Source organism: Cololabis saira, chromosome 9, assembly GCF_033807715.1.
Source record: "Cololabis saira isolate AMF1-May2022 chromosome 9, fColSai1.1, whole genome shotgun sequence".
NCBI lineage: Eukaryota > Metazoa > Chordata > Actinopteri > Beloniformes > Belonidae > Cololabis > Cololabis saira.
In genome coordinates, this window is record NC_084595.1 from 37,452,277 (window position 1) to 37,470,025 (window position 17,749).

The 17,749-nt window shown below is 39.1% G+C and overlaps 1 protein-coding gene across 1 annotated transcript; it reads right to left on the reverse strand.

Moving 5' to 3' along the window:
- Positions 1-2,261: 2,261 nt before the first annotated feature.
- letm2 (leucine zipper-EF-hand containing transmembrane protein 2) lies at positions 2,262-17,190 on the reverse strand. Its single transcript, XM_061729469.1, has 11 exons — positions 16,982-17,190; positions 16,289-16,360; positions 12,732-13,263; positions 10,462-10,605; positions 9,384-9,527; positions 8,904-9,107; positions 7,901-8,020; positions 7,585-7,704; positions 6,951-7,052; positions 5,934-6,002; positions 2,262-4,648 (listed from the first exon to the last, which is right to left on the reverse strand). The coding sequence occupies exons 2-11, from the start codon at positions 16,333-16,335 to the stop codon at positions 4,592-4,594; spliced, it is 1,539 nt and encodes a 512-aa protein (XP_061585453.1). The 5' UTR covers positions 16,336-16,360; positions 16,982-17,190; the 3' UTR covers positions 2,262-4,591.
- Between the last annotated feature and the right edge of the window lie 559 nt (positions 17,191-17,749).

Consider the following 17,749-nt stretch of genomic DNA (forward strand, 5'->3'; position numbering starts at 1 on the left):
TGTATAGTTTATTAGATGAGAAAATAAGGGCAACATCAAACGGATTCAAAGTCTTGTGCAACACTTTTATCGAGGCTCTGTGGTTAGTTTATTTCATATATATCCATATATATATATCCATATCCATATATATATATATATCCATATATATATATATATCCATATATATATATATATATATATATATAGATATAGATAAATAGTACAGACCAAAAGTGAAATGTGTCCCAAACTTATATATATATATTTTTTTTTCTTTAGCAGCTACACCCACAACATATTTGAACGCATCTTTAAGTAAGCTCTTGATGCTTGGTGATTTTGTTTGCTAAAGATATTAATATATTAAATCCGGCCACCTCTTGACTTCGCTCAACCAAATAAGGCAGGATGTAACAGCAGCATGTCCCTGTTTGCCTTTTAAAATACTAGCTCTAAATAGACCCATGATTCAGCCGCTTGTAGGTCAGTCTGTAGCCGTTTCCTAATTGACTCCATCAGTCTAGCAATTCAAAATATAACATTCAAATACCTTTACTATTAAAAATAGTAAAGGAATTGTGTAAATAAAACTCTCTGAAAACACTGGGGGGGGGGGGGGGTCACAAAACAAGCCCAAATCATCACCCATCCACTGCTGTGCTTGACCATAGGTGAGAGGAGCTTTTGCTGAAATCCAGAGCTGGTGTTTGGTCTCATTGTTCCAGAAGTGTTATGGTTTATTCATATGCAGTTTTATTAACCTCAGTCATGGTTCCTTTCTCTTTATAGTAGGAACAGGCTTTCTTCTGGGAACCCTTTCAAACAAACCGTGTTCTGTCTTCTTCTAATTGTGCTCTAATGAGGACATATAACATATAACTCTTGGCTTTTTTATTTGTATGCGTGTGCTTCTTTGAGTATCTCTCAGCCTGACCATGAGGTCAAACTGCCAGTGACGTCCACTCCTGGGAAGACTGGGACTGCCTTGAATGCTTTTCACGTGCCGTTAATTTTTTTGTTAAGTTCTTTCTTTTTGTAGAACATTAAACTCCAAAATAGTCTGATAATGGTTTTATAACCCTTTCTAGATTGATGTGCTGCAACAGTTGCTTCTCTATGACATGCTTATGCCTTTTCCTGTTGGTATTGTATTAACACATACCAGAATTCTCCAGTACAACAACTTTCCAAAATGTCAGCCTTTCATAGAGGTCTGCTCACCTGCTGATGATCAATCAAGGCAAGTTTATCTGTACAGCACATTTCATATACAAGACAATTCAAAGTGCTTTACATAAATATAATCAAGATGATTGATTATAGATAGAGTAGTGGGCATCACTGTTGTCTCACAGCAAGAAGGTCCCCGGTTCTCCCCGTGCTTGTGTGAGTTTTCTCCGGGTACTCCGGTTTCCTCCCACAGTCCAAAAACATGCATGCTAGGTTAATTGATGATTTTTAAATTGCCCCTAGGTGTGAGTGTGACTGGTTGTCTGTATATGGGGCCCTACGATGGACTGGCGACCTGTCCAGGGTGTAACCCCTGCCTCTGGCCTGAAAATCGCTGGGATAGGCTCCAGCAGACCCCCGTGACCCAGCAAAGGATAAAGCGGGTATAGATAATGGATGGAGAGAGTAGTAGGTTGGTACCTCATACTGCTCACGTGATTTGTTTTCCTTTGGACTCATTTTTGTTAAACAGCTATATCTAAATTTTTGTAATTCGCCAGTTATGATCAGATTATTTGTGATTACAAAATGATAAAAGGATGAAACTAACTTAGTACTAACTTTTGCACGTGACCATCTCACAAAACACATGGTTCACATGACCACTTAATTCACAAAACAAGCTTTTGTTCTTTTCTTGAGAGAGAAAAAAAAAAAAATCTGCCCTAGTAGTAAATGGCAATAATTTTGCAATAAATTCAAGAATAAACTAAAAATACCACTGGGCTTTTTACAAATCTTTACAAAGTAATGCAAACCTGTATTTTGTGTGTGAGCTGTAGCATGAAAAATAATTCAAGTTTACCATGCAGCAGATTATTCCCCAGTACCAGATCTACAAATGTATTAAACAGTGAAAAAAAAAAATGTAAAAAATAAATAATCTAGAGATGTTTATGTCAGACACCATACGCAGTAGAACACATGGCGCCACCTGCTGGCCCTGAAAAACACTTTTTTTCCCCCTCCAGGTGACAATAATAACTACAAGCTTTTTCTGAGTGGATATGTTTCCCGAAATAAAGTAAAAGCATGAAAGAGAAGACAGATTTAAGGGGTTTCATTAATTTAATCAAATTAATTAATGAGTTTGTCATCACAACGCTCATTTGTTCTGGTTGAGTGATGAATAAATTCAATAAAAGAATTACAAAAAAAAAGAAAAAGAAAAAAGGACAACAGTGCACATTTTAACTGTCAGTAAACAAAAACTAAATGAAAGTAACATGTAGTTACAGTTTCCAGAGAAGAACTGCATTGTTAACACACACAATGATGCTGATGATCGGAGAACAAACACTCCTCAATAAGATGACAGATTAAGGAGAAGTCAGTTGTGGATGTAGAAGAATGTATCAGAACAAATAGTCCTGGGTTGCAGACGATCCAAACATCACAACAAACAAGTTCAATTATTCTCTGTTTGAATTTTGTACGATCTTTAATCAGTCAGTCACCCAAACTACCAGATCCTTTTTAAGCCAATCAAGGTGAATGATGTGTCCTCTCAATACGTGCAGCTAAAGAGGAGCACCGCTTCCTGAAACGTTTTTGCAGACCTGCGGTGGTTCTCAGCTGCTAGTGACGAGCACGCCACAATCAGGACACTATTAGGTTTGGTGTGCACAGGTGCATTAAAAAAACTTATCTTTTATCAGGCCAGGAATTTTAAAACTAAAAGAAAAGAAAAAAAACAAACACTTTTTTTGGCTTGTGTTAAGTAAGCGTTTAAGAGACCCTTTTATTTAAAAATAAAAATCCAATATATTCTACAAATCAGTTGACTTCTATTCCATATATAACAGAATCCGCTCGATGTTTAAATATCATATCTAAATATGACAGCAGAGTAAAAATCAACTTGCAAATTAGTCATGTAGTGACTGTAACTTTGTTGTTTTTTTTTTTTTAAATCTCCATCACGCTGCAACTGCAGTTGCAACTGCAAAAAGATGGGTCACTCTTCCATCTATATGAGCACCGACAACTACACAGCCACTAAAGGATTCATTCGGATCAAACGGGAAGGGAAAAGAGACATTCCGTGTAAAGGAAAGCTGCAACTGAGCACTCCAGACACACGGATGTGATCATTTAAACCAAAGAACCTTGCCAACTATTGTATTTTAGCCTTACGCACATGTGCAAAACCCACAGCAATACATTTTCAACAGCAGCCATTTGGGCCCTTTCATATGTGGCAACCACGTTCAGATGCAGCATAGAGATACAAGGGAATGAGGGGAAATGATCACTCCATTTATGTTAAATGTATAAAAGAATTTGAAGAAGTTTCAAACACAAGTAAAACTGTGTTCAACTTTCCAGAAATACCTCTTGGGATCATATTTCTGGAATTTAATTAAAGTGAACGGATGGGTAAATCAACCAACACATTTACCTACATCTGCCAAAAATACTAAAAATAAGAATTTCATCTTCGCTCCCAGTATAACAGTATATCTATATGGATAACATCAAATAGCTTTTCATCTCAGTTTAAAGATATTTTCCATCCTTGTGTTTAAACACAAATACATACACTGTATGAGTAAATAAAATCTGCATGTTCCTTTTCTACAGACGGTCCTTTCAGTAGCTTACTAGTGGAGGCAGGCTGACTTTAAAACACTCCACATTTGAGGAGTGAGCCTGCTCTTTAGAATAAATCGCTCTTCATTTATTATTTACACCAGCAATAACGTACATACACTACATCATTCCTGCTGAAAAGGCCAGACGTGCGTTGTGGCCACCAGACAAGATGAATTTTTCACAATTTGACTAGCGCCTTTTCATTTGATTTCATGACAGGTTCAGAATGTGAATCTGTCTGTTTTGGCCCAGCAGCACGGTCGAGCTTTTTAAACAAAGGCGGGGGGGAAGCAGCTCATTCAAAAAGGTTTGGCAAGGTACTTTCTGCAAAATCTTAAAAACATTTGCAAATAAAACAAAATAAAAATTGCTAAGAGAGAAAATGCCGGCCTTTGCATAGCAAACAGTACAAAGATGCTGCGTCTGTGATGTAAGACAGAAAAATTTACATATCTACAAAGATTTACAGAGGTGGAGGAGACTGTCTGGAGAAGCCGTCAGACAGTGGTTCGAATGTCCCACATATTAAGTCCAAAATATCAAGAGTTCATGAGAGAACCGGACAACAGAAAATTTAACAGTCGACTTAACGGTGGACAGACGAAGCCAGAACTGGGACTGTCTGAGAAAGTAACAGGGAGAAGGACAAAGAGGCCTCCTGGGTGAGATGTTGGTCCAATTATGGACTTTTAGTGGGGGCTTCTGAAATGTAAGTATCTCAGGGTGTTAGATGACATCGAGCAGTGTAAGTCACTCCACCTTCAACGCAGTCTCCTGCATCACTTTACGTGCCATTGGCACTCATCTTGCTTTTCTGGGTCACTTCTGTTGCCGCTTTAGCCTGAGGAAGAGATCCCAGATATTATTTTAACGACAGCAAACAGGATGCATTTCAGTTGACTCTAATCTGATTACTTGATAACTCTTGTACACGACCCGTCAAAGGTTTGGATACACACTTAGCATTTGGGGTAGAATTTGTTTGACCACGAAGGGTGGCCTGTAAACCAGTAAATGTGGGTTGCACAAAAGAAACCTGAAGCAGAAAGAGATGTTTAATGGCTCTAAACCTGCTCTGATGCAGCTAAAACACCAACTGTACAGCAGGATGGACTTAAGTCAGCATTTTTTTCAGAAAAGACGACTTTGCATAATAGTTCAATGTGACAATATCTCAGACCTAAGAAGAGATACTGGGAGGAAAGCTGTGGGCTTTTATTGAATGGGGAGTATTTTATTGTTAACATGTTGTACAGTTTAATGGACTAATCTGGTCAGTTACAAAACCATTTTAGCTGAACAAAGTATGCGGAGACCTCTGAAGTGCTCCAGAAAGAGAAAAATAAGGGAATGGCGTACTGAGCTAAAGAATAAAGGCTACAGGGACGTCTTTGACAGTCTTGTGTTCAGATACTTCTTAAATCGAGAACTTAAAAGCAATAACACTACAGCACAAGTCCATGTTACGAGTGGTTTGTAGCTTAACATTTGCTGTCGGGTCTGTTTCTAGGGCGGCCCAGTTCTAAAAGTGTTTGATTAGTCCAGTTCAACCGCTGGAGTTTCTGTGACACATTTTACTGCCACAGAGGAAATAAATTCCTCCTGACTGACAACAACTTCACACATTTTCCCCACTACCTTCTGAATCACAATACTGTACTTGGTGACATGTTTTCTTTTTCCCCTCACACTCCTGTTCCCCCGTTTGTCAGCTGTGGTGCTGCTCCATCCGCTCACTGAACAGACTTGAGCAGTGAGTGACCACATTTACTCAGAACGATCATTATGGTAACGCACCACCACCGTCTCTTTATCTTGAGGGGAGCAGCTCGACTTATTATGTTGTAGATTGTAATTGGTTCTTCATGATAGTTTCTCAAAAACTAGTAAAAGATGACTTGTATATATTTAAACAAAATCTGTCACTATTCTTTCCACATTGTACTCATGTCCTTTCCATCCCCCCCTCCCTCACTTCAACCACATGAGCCTCTCATTCCCGCTGTAGGAGATTACAACGTCATGTGAAATATCTAACTCAATTAAAAGATCCCTACAAGAATCACATCCCGGACTGGTTTCAGATGCTGCAGGCCCAGTGTGTGTGTGTGTGTACGTGTGCTCACCTGTAGGACTTCAGCGGGAGTCAGGGGTTTGTCTGTCACCACAGGGGCCTTGTCTCTCAACTCCTCCACCTACGAAGTGCAGAGAAAAACAAAAGCAAGACAAATAGAAGATTTAGTCATTTCATGAATCTTACAAATGCAGATCTGTAATTTCAAACTCCTTGCACCAGTATAATGGTTTGCAATTTTACCCAAATACCTATGACATTTTGGGAAATTGTTTGCATTTTAAAAAGATGGCATGATCAGTACCACTCGTGTGAGTTAGGTGAATATGAAACTAAATGTAGAAAAACACACTACAAAGTACAAAATGTCAAATACAAAAAAAAATGTTTGTTATACTACTCGGGAGAGACGGTTTTTCAAGCCTTCGAGCTGGAAAATCTGCTTCACGCCGAATGTACAAACAAGTGCCAAACGTCTTCATGTCTTCATCACCAGGAGGAAAATGAATAAACTCATTTCCACAAATCCAGACTGGTCCCATTAAGCAATTACAACCTGCTGACACCATTTCAATCATTACCCAAACAGCAGTAAAAGGGGGTCTTAAAAACATGTGGGCCACACAGCGTTTGAAAAGCAAAGATAAACAACTGATTCTTGTGAGAACTGACTGATGTCATTCCCTAGTTTGCATGACTCGAGCAGTGATGGCCAATCTGGGATGGGTTTTCGTTAGCATGTGACATTTGTTATGTGCTGGTTTCTAATATCTATTAGTAACATGGGCACATGAAGAATCTTTCCTATTCCAGTTAAGTTCAGTAACTTGCCCTCTGTAATCATATATTTAGTATTTAAAAACTTTCAAAACAGTGTAGAATAAATAAGGAACAACAAATATCACAGCAGTACAGTCTCTTTAGTTTGACAGACTTCAACTATTTTACCATATGAGCTGAACATCAGATATGATACATTTTTTCTTCCATCATCACCACTGTTATCTTGTTTCTTACAGCTGAGTGTGTGTTTTTCTTTTTTTACTTTGCGTTTTCTGCGTGCACTGACCGGTCTGTCTTTGATGATGCGAGCGGAGTCGGTCAACCTGTCACTGCTGACAGATGCTGCGTTTGCTCCTGTGGTCTCCACCGGGGGAGTAGCAGCAGCCTTCTGCAAAAAACAACAGCAAACATCTGATAAGATGACCACCTCTGGTACCAAACCATGCAACAAAAATATTGAGACTGAAGTAAGATTGTGCTTCTCCAAATATCATAACAGAGTTTCACTGGTGATGCGTTCAGCCCCCAAGTCCGTTTTGACAATTATCTGAAGTTGTCCTTACGTTACAGGAAAATATTTGAAGTTTGAAATTCGTTTAAAAAGCACATTTTCACAGTTGACTCTTTTAGCAGACGCTTTCATCCAAAGCAAATTTTTCTGGCAATAGTTAAAAGCGAATTAATCAATAAAGTGTTGTTTCCATGACGTGAGCAAAGACTCGATGTAATAATTATAATCAATTTTATTCAAAGAGCGCTTTTAAAAGATCAAAAAGACCACAGATGTTTCACACAGCAGCAACATGGACACCAGATATATTACAGCTGCTATCTCAAGCTGTGAAAACACTTTCTTATCTGTACAGTCACGTGTTTACAGATCAGCGCAGTGTGTGAATGTTTAAGTGGATTAAACAAACCTCTAGTTTAGGAACAGGCGGGATGACGGGGGGTTTCGGTTTGAGGTCCGTCAGGTACATGGCTCTGGAAAGCAGCAGCAGCGATGGAGGAACATTCTCTTTCAGGTGCAGATCCAGCCACTGGGTAAAGATAAATGCTTATTTAAATGTTTTTTATATAACTTTAAAAAATCCTTCCCCTTGTGATATTCTTTTGTCATAGTCTCTCAACCATGCAGAATTTGCCATATTTATCATGTTTTCTTAAAACTATTCAGCCGTGACCATCAGGGAAACCAGGGTTGGCTGCAAAAACCTAAAAGTACCAGTTTCTAACCTGTTGTATCTGCTGACGTAGCTGGTCTGTGGTGAGACCCAGAGATCTCATACCACGACTACGACACGCTGCTTGCAACTCTGACACACTCATGGCTGGCACGCCCTCTGCTGCAATCATCTGTCAAATAAAGAGGAAGTGAAAAATTGATGCTGAAGCGCAAGAAAACATAACTTCACATTAAGAGGAACTAGGATAATTTCATACAGTTCATAGGTTCATACAGTCAAGAAGACAGTGGGTGAAATATTTCCGGCCTTGAAGGAAACCAATCTTTATATTCACTACTGCATCAACAAAGTCAGTTTAGAGTGACAATCAATGACTGCGTTTACATGCATCAATAACCCTTTTAAAACCCGAATATTGGCAATAACCCGAATTTGTACGGCCATGTAAACACCAATAACCCCTTTGAATAACCCGAATTTGCTCATATTCTGGTTTTTAAAAACCCGAATATGAGCCCTGGGTTACTCCTTTTAAAACCAGAATATTCGGTCATGTAAACGCCAAACGGAATATCCCCATCAAACGGAACAGGAATTTGTTTTCTGCACATGCTCTGTTCACAAGGAATTCTGGTCTTTTGAGTCCAGGAAGTTCTTCTAAACACGGAGAAACACAAGACCACGCCACACTTTTGGAGTGAGGAGGAAACTAATCACTTCATAAATGTAATGAAGGATATGAACATTTTGGCATTTGTAGACGGTAGAAAGTACGGGGATAGCGAGATTTACAACAGGGTGAGCGAAAAGTTGCGCGAAGCAGCATTTGTTTTGAATTTGGATACAGGAAGAAGAAGCGGAAATGACGGGAATTGCGTCATCACGTTCTCCGCGCGTCGCTGGTTTGATAGAGATATCCCAAATGATTAATTATCATGTAAACGGAATATTCCGAATGTTTCAGTAACCGGAATATTAGCAATAACCCGAATTTTGACTGCATGTAAACGTAGTCAATGACATCTCAGTGAATCACGCCAACAGAAACTCACCTCATCGTCCGACTTGATGGCTCTGAGTTTCATCATCAGCTGAAAACGCAGCAAGTTGTTGGTACCGATGGGCTGCAGCTCCAACAGTTTGCACAGAGCAACCAGCTGGGGGCGCTCCAGGTGCTCCAGCGTCAACTCGTCCTCAAACAACTTGGAAAAGCGGACTATGTCCTTTGTGTCCGGCTGCTCGCCTGTGCCCCGAACCTGAGAAATGACAGAAACAACACACTTAATACTGGCCTGCAGAAATGTACAATCAACGACATTCTCTAATCTCAAGTTCCACTCTTATCACGTTAGAGTTTCATCTCGAGACTTCAAAAGCATTTTCACACTATTTTTATACCAAGGAAGATATTTTAGTATCTTGGATTAAACCAACTATGGTACGGTTTGTTTACAGACTGCTATCCTTGTTAAATGTGGTGACAAACAGTCAATGTTTCCTCTGCAGCACAGAAAACCTTTGTGGTCATTTACCTTCTGAACATATGTAGAGAAACGCTGCGTCTCGTCTTCTGTTAGAGCCTTTGCTTTATTCCTCCGGGCCATCTCAGCAATGGTTTCCTGCAGAAACTTGGCCAGTTCCAGCTTTGCAGCCAGACCCTTCTTCTGCTTCTCCTCCTGCATGAAGAATTAGGATTAGGCCATTGAAATGGATAGGAGAGTTTCTCCGTAGCTGAACGTTGCACTGGACACTTTTTATTCTCAAAATTGAGATATTTTCAAAATAACAACACTCAAATACATTTGTTTAATCTCTCAAACACATGATGCACATCTAAGAACGGCAACAATTTGTTCCCCATTCTTACTGGTAACAGTTAATAGATGTGTTCAAATCAAAAAAGCCCAAACCAATAGAGAGACAAGTGAGGCTTTAAAGCCCTAATTAAAAGAGTTTTTCTTTAGTGAACCGGTGAAATGAAGAGTGTAGCAGAATAAATATGACATGTCTCTGTAACCTAACTGTGGTAATCCACAATTACTAAAAGCTTTTCTTTAGTCTTATGTTTGATCACATTTTCAGAAGTTGTACACTGCTGTGGCATCCAGGAGAAAGAGTGCATATCTGTGACTCAATCAGCCGTGCTTCAGGACAAGTTGGGAGCCTTGCTGTTAATAGGCCGCCTGTACCACTACAGAGATATGCTGCTTTTCTTTTCCAGGAGATTAAAAGGGGGGGGTGGGGTGGGAAATGCCTTACTCTTGGTATAACTTTACTTACATTTTACTGCAGGTAAGATTTTTTTGTAAATACAATCAGCACTTAAAGAATTACAAATGAGCATATACATATTTTAACCGAAAAAAGTGTGTGCATGTGAGAAATCTGAGGCATTTATTTAATATTTACATCCTGCTTAAATAAAAAAGGGCCATCTATCTGCCACCAGGAGCCATGTTTAGATAAAGCCAGCTGCCTGTACGGCCAGAGTTTGTTTTGTCTTTTTTATACAACAGTCCTATCTGAGAGGTTGTGTAATGATGAACCCTGTTGCACGGCCAAGCTGCAGATGTGTGAGTGTCTGTGAATGTACTGTATGTAAACACTTGCCTTTTTGGACTCTGTTTCAAATGTGGAGGGCAACATTTCTGGAAACAGTTTGAGAAAGACGGGAAGAAGGAACTCCATGAAAGGAACAATGATAAACACCATGAAGGGCACCAGGCGGAAGAGGTCAGCGCATGTCCTCATCAGCTGTAAACACAAAGACAAACAAAGCTGACGAGTCAAAATGTGCACAACATGGGCAGTATTCCAACCGTGGCGGTGGTTTCAGTCCCCAACTCTTTGGAAAAGTGTTTACCTCCAAGATCAATTACACATGCTTGACGGCCGTGTTTTAAAATAGTGTGAATGTAATTTTGTCTGGGCACATGAACACCTCAGGTCTACATTGCACGTGCGGCAGTCAGAGAGACATGTGGTTTAAAAATCTGCTGTATTCTCTCTTTTTTAAGTGATGGAAAGCTTATGAGAAATGTGATTGTTTCAAATGTAAGATGGGAATCTGTGAACAAGTATCAAACTGCCAAATCAGTTCTTACTAGAATTCTTAATCCTTCAGTATGTCAGTTACTTCTATAACAATATCTAAAGCTGCTTCCAGTCAGGACAAGTGAAGTTACTCAGCTATTGACAATAACGCTGTTCAACACTGACAAACAACCAGGACTTTCAAAAAGAGACTTTAACTGTGAGCTAATCAGGAGGCTTTAGTTGGAATAAGTGAAAATTTTTTACTGGAGCTGAACCTGGTTGATTCTTTGAGGACCATTAATATTTCTGTTGAACAAACAAGACTCATCTTTTGCTGTAAAGCATTCTCGTTAGTGTGAAAAATTTCAGATACTTCCATTAATTGAAAACATCTCACAATGGGATGCTTCAAGAAATGAAAATGCTTCTTGAAGGCAGAAGATGGTGTTTAACAGTCCAACTGGACTATTAAGAGTGAGAATTATCATGTACTGAACATTAAGCCAGTATCGTCCAATGCAGATAATCTGTTTCCTAGGAATCCTCTGAATTTACTCTTAGCTTATTGCAGTGATCTTTGAACTTCTGTGAAATTCTTGGTTGGCATGTCAAATTCAGAACTACAGCTACTTCATATTCCAAACAAATGTGATTGTATCCAGTTCCAAGTTGAAAGTGACAGTTACTGTTGCTAAATACCAACCTGTTAAGTTTACTGTTGACATTTGGCATGGACGTCCGCTCACTGAATTGCTTTCAGGTTAATGAATTGGAAGAGGCTTACAGGAAACTAGGTTTCACACAAACTTTCATTACAATAGCTTCTGAAAAACAGGTGGACAAAAGAGCGTAATCTGAGGCTTTTTTTGCCCAAAAGTTGACCTTCATGTTTACGAAGAATGCAGGTTTGGCATTTTCTAATAGAATCAACCCTTGTGCGCTAAAATCTGAATTTCTGATTAGCTCCTTTATGCATTGTGTTATTTTGTGCCAAAATAGATTAAAATGTCACCAGTTAGGCTTGTTTTTCCCACAATGATCCATTTGTAAATTAATTTCTAATCAACTTCTTAGACTAGGAAAATAAATGTAAAAATGTGTTTAAATTTGAAAACAGATTCTCTCTATCCCCCATCAAAAGTCAGATACTGAGTTTTTCCCAAATGAAACACAATTTGTTTCATGATCTTTATATGATGATGTAGAAGCTAAACCCTTCACTTAAAATGAATTGTGATGATTTAACAGCCATGAATAGCTTACATTATATTTAAGAAAATAATGTAGTTTTTGTGTAATTTTACTGTAACTGTCATGTCATGATGCCTCTTGTGTTTTGCACTATCCCCTTTGCTGCTGTAATCTGGAAATTTCCCCTCTGTGGGACTATTAAAGGATTTCTTGTCTTTCTTATCTTATGTTCTCACCTGATAAAGACCAATGTTACTTTATCTTTAGGAATCAATATGAAAAACACATTTTGTTGAATTTTTCTATAGTCATTTTTCTTTTTCAAAGATTGTGTTATTTTGCCTGACTGATTGATTTTTTCCATTTGTTTTCAGAAACGATGCACGAGAAGTTCATAGATACTTATCACTGAAAACGTTGTACGTCATGCCGGTCACAAAGTCCACTGAGACAACTTTGTAATTGGTATAACCATTGTTTAAATATAATTGTCTTGACTGCATTGTATTGACGAGGTGTTTCTTATTAAACCAATCCCATTATTTAACATGAAGGAGGGGGATCAGTAGAAAGCAGCCCTGGTTTATGGCTCAACATTAAAAATTGATGGGTAGAACAATTTCCTACAGTGATGCAAGTTCAGATTCTCTTACCCTTCTCCTCTCCCTGCGCGTGAGCAGATGTCCATGCAACAGGGTCCACACCATCCTACCGGCAATCGTGATATCGATGCCAAGTAGCCGAAAGCCATTATAGTAATGCTTTAACTCATCCACAATCCTCTGATACAGAGACTTTTTCACAATCGCCCTCTCTTGTACTGGAGGGACTGCAGCTGGAGTGGCAGCAGTGGACGCTGGAGTGGGAGCAGATGGAGGTTGGGACTGAGACGCGGCCACCACAGAGTCCTTTTTATCGCCTGTAGAACCATCCTTGGCTTCCCCGGCTGAGTCCTTAGTGTCCTCCTGCTTTATATCCTGGAGCCAGACACCTGAGGTGTACAAAGAGCGGGCGAGCAGGGCAGAGCTGTGGCCGTGGTTGAGGCTTTGGAAATTGTGAGGGTAGCTGTAGCGGGAGTGCCTGAGAGCGAGTGGAGGTGAGACGTGGCCGGAAGGGTCTATGCAGAGATAGACTTTGGGACTCAAAGAGGAACAGCTGTGCCGCTTGGACAACAAATATGATCCCCTGTTGATAAACAGAATTAAAAAGTTAGTAATGTTCCATTTAATTTTAGAAAATGAGTGACTGCGTTTACATGCAGTCAATAACCCTTTTAAAACCTGAATATTGGCAATAACCCGAATTTGCACAGCCACGTAAACACCAATAACCCCTTTGAATAACCCAAATTTGCTCATAATCGGGTTTTTAAAAACCTGAATATGACCCCTGGGTTACTCCTTTTTAAAACCAGAATATTCGGTCATGTAAACGCCAAACGGGATATCCCCATCAAACGGAACAGGAATTTGTTTTCTGCGCATGCTCTGTTCACAAGGAATCCTGGGCTTTTGAGTCCAGGACGAACACGGAGAAACCAAGACCAGGCCACACTTTTGGAGTGAGTAGGAGACTAATCACTTTATAAATGTAATGAAGGATATGAACATTTTGGCATTTGTAGACGGTAGAAAGTACAGGGCTAGCGAGATTTAAAAGAAGTTGCGCGAAGCAGCATTTGTTTTGAATTTGGATACAGGAAGAAGAAGCAGAAATGACAGGAATTGCGTCATGATGTTCTCCGCGCGTCGCTGGTTTGATCCAGATATCCCAAATGATTAATTACCATGTAAACGGAATATTCCGAATGTTTCAGTAACCGGAATATTAGAAATAACCCGAATTTTGAAGTCAGTGTTTGTTGGTACTAAAATTAATGTTTTATGAACTTTTGACTTAAACTTTCATTGCAGCTGTGGCTCAGGACAGAGCCCATCTACATGTTAAAGTGTTGGGCAAGACGATGAACCCACAGGTTACCGCTAAAATACTCATCAGTGTGCTATTATAGCGCAAATATGCAAGTTCAGTGTGAGTGTTTGCATGAAGAGGATGACATTATACAGTGGTTTGTTAAACCATTTATCGATAAATTGTACAAAGAGCGGTCAAATAATTGATAACAGATGAATTGATTATTTGAACATCAATAACACAATTCTCTGGTTACATCTTCTCTGACGTTCCACTAAAGCATAAAGAGTCAGTGCTATAAATAGTAACATGTAAGAACATGCTGTAATATCTATTAGACCCAGAAATAGGACAGTGACATCTATCCTGCTGTCCTCATCCTTGAGATCAGTGTGTACACCTTAGGCTAACCACCCAATCCAGAGAGGGCAATCAGCTCATGCAGGTTATTTCTTTGCATTTATACAACTAATAAATCCAGGGGCTGCTGAAGTTTAATTGGGTAAATATTTCTCCAAAATGTTTTTGTGTCTCCTCACACCACATGTAAATCTGGTGTGATGTGATCACTTAATCCTCTCCATCCCCCATATGTACTTAAAAGAAGCATTGACCTGTTTTGATCACCTCTGTTGTGTCTCTTGTGGCAACTTATAATTAACTCTTTTTATTAGTTACTGAGACCAATATAAAATATACAATACAGGGAGAGGACACTGGCACATTGGGAAGTATTTATACATCTCCCAAACAATATAAGGAGAAACATTTGACTCACAAGAACACTTTCAAAGATCAATCCTGAAGTGTTTGAAAATCTGCAATATTTTTATTTTTCCTGAATTTGTTGGCACTGTGATTATGTTTATAGCAATAATCTAATTACTGACCAAATTGTAAATAAACCTATATTGTGATTAAGGTGTTAACAAGAGTTGCTTTCAGAACATTAATTTCATATTCTGTTGAGATGTTAAAGAACACTGTCATTTGACCCCACATCCCTTACATCCACACGTCTTGTGCCCACACTCCCTCCAGAACGTTATGTCTCAACACTGAGTATGAGTTTATTGCCTTTAAGATACCATATGTTGTGAGTGCTCTGATTTTACAGAAGCTTTAAATACATCTTTATCAACCCTACCGTATGTGTAGGCCATCTGGTGCAGCAAAATGCCACAAAACTACGAGACATTATATTGCCATTGAGGTATTTGCAAATTACTTATTTATAAATTACTTCAGTAATGCAATAAGAAAAAAATATGACATATGATTATCAATTACTTTTATATTGACATTATTCAGAATATGGTTGCGGTTTACATTGTACTTTCTAATTCAGAGTATTGATTTAATCGGGTTTAAATCAAAATATTGAAGTCCATTTTAATACACTGCAAAAACTCAAAATCTAAACAAATTTATTCGTCTTATTTCTAGTTAAAATGTCTCATTTTTAGTCAAAAACTCTCATTACACGTAAAACAAGAGTCATTACCAGAAAAATAACTTATTAGACAATTTTCACCTGTTTCAAGTAAATTTTCACTTAAAATAAGTAGAAAAAATCTGCCAATGGAACAAGATTGTTTTGCTTGTAATGAGAAGATAAATCTTGTTTCATTGGCAGACTTTTTCTACTTATTTCAAGTGAAAATCTACTTGAAACAGGTGAAAATTGTCAAATAAGTTATTTTTCTGGTAATGAGTCTTGTTTTAAGTGTAATATGATTTTTTGACTAAAAATGAGACATTTTAACTAGAAATAAGACAAATATTCTTGTTAAGATTTTGAGTTTTTGCAGTGTAGACTGACTGACATGTTAACCCCTAAGGGAAACTCCACATAATAAATGAGGAATTATTCATTCAAATGTCTCAAGTACACCTTCCTGGGAGGGGGAGAAATTACCTAAAGCTAAAACTGAATGATCACAGCATAGTCACAGGGGATTAACTAGTTTGATGTAGGAAACTCTTCCCTCGGGAGTTGTCCTAGGGGAGTCTGCTTTGCTGCACCAGACAGTGAAACGCGCAGCCTGCGGTCTCCTGAAGGCTGATTTATGGTTCCGCGTTACACCAACGCTGGACCTACGCCGTAGGCTGCGCGTCGCCGCGTGCCCTACGGCGTATGCTCTGCGTCGATTTAACGCAGAAGCATAATTCAGGCCTGACTCATGACTGACCTCGCCACTGTTTGTAAGTGTTTACCTTAGTGATGAGATATCCCCTTACCCCTGATAGTTCCCAGCTTATACACAGAACATGGACAAGTGTGCTATAGGCTTACCTTGATCTTGTGACTGCGAAGAGCACCTGGTGATTAAAGACTGCCATGGCAGAGCCAGATCACAGTGTCCTGCTGGAGATCACATGGACACATGCGGGAGTCAGGTTACAATCACCCACATAAGTGCAACTACAGGTGGACAGGAACACACTATATGACACAAACAAGCACCGGCATGTGTGGTGTCGCTAACAAGCCAGACAGACGGTTTGATCGGCCAGTCAACGAGTTATGCCGTGACATAACACGATAACACGATCCAGCAACACCAGCGTCAACACACCAAGATGGCTCATTACCATGCAGCAACGCAGCTCAAACCGTCGGACTACTCATTTACCAGACATCCTGCTTTAATCGTACTTACTATCAAATGATAATGATATTGTTAACATTTGAAAACTTTTCAGTATGGCTTAATAATGCTGAATATTCAGAAGACGAGATTTGACTCGATGTCCCGCAGAAAGACAAACGTTTTGGGAATTTTCCACTAACGTTACCGTTTAGATTAGACGTAAAGCTATTTTAAAAATTTGTCAGCAAACAATTATAAAACCCCTGCTATGGCCAAAAAACAAAAAAAAAATTGCTTTAAAATAAAAAAATAAATAAAATAAAGTAACCGTCCCGGCTGGCTGGCGTGGTGACGTCATCACGCCTTGCTAAAATGGAGCCACACTATTAACTAACCTGCAGCGGCGACGCTCCTAACTGGGCGCTGCAAGGCTTCTCGTTGAGACGTCAATGAGATAATCCATCCAAAACAATCGGCTGAAGCGAAAGGGAGTGTCGAAAGTAACGTCTGGTGTGCTGACAAACCCATTGACGGCGGGTTTTTAGCTGTTAAATCGCCCGTCCGGCGCCGTGCCTCAGCTCCAGACCGTGTGCAGCTCCTGCTCCAGCTGCACTGAGGTCACGCTATGCATGCGTCAATGTTGTGTGCGCATTTCAAAGATTGTCTATGCTCGACAGATGGGTCACTTCGCTCGTTTTCAAAAATGAAAAACCTTCAGGTTAGTGTGAATAAACTTTATTGATCTCCCAGAGGAGAAATTCAATTGTGCAGCAGCAAACACACACACGCTCAACGGTACACATGAAAGTATGACAAGGTATACAAAAGTATATCCTAAAATAAAAATAACCAATAAATAGCTAAATAATTAAACAAAGAGCAATATAAAATGTAAAAAAAATGAGCAATGTACAAGAGAAAAATATTAACCCCCCCCCCCCCAAAAAAAAGAGATCAAATATAAATGGCACCTAAATGTAATTCAATCCAGACATTTTACTTTATAGAATTATTATATCCAGATTTTTCGATTTTTTTTCCCCACATAATTTGATTTTTTAATGGTAAACATGATCCTTGCAGTGCCATCTCTGCAAGTGAGAGTGAGCTTGCAGTAAATAACATGACAGCATCTTCTACACCCATACAAATTCGATAAGCAA

Bases quoted from the DNA above. Each gene is read 5' to 3' on its own strand.
- letm2 (XM_061729469.1), bottom strand. From the start codon at position 16,335: ATGGCAGTCTTTAATCACCAGGTGCTCTTCGCAGTCACAAGATCAAG. The intron at 7,053-7,584 runs GTTTGTTTAATC...TGTTTTTTGCAG, and splicing joins CGCCTGTTCCTAAACTAGAG to AAGGCTGCTGCTACTCCCCC. The intron at 6,003-6,950 runs GTCAGTGCACGC...TGCACTTCGTAG, and splicing joins GCATCATCAAAGACAGACCG to GTGGAGGAGTTGAGAGACAA.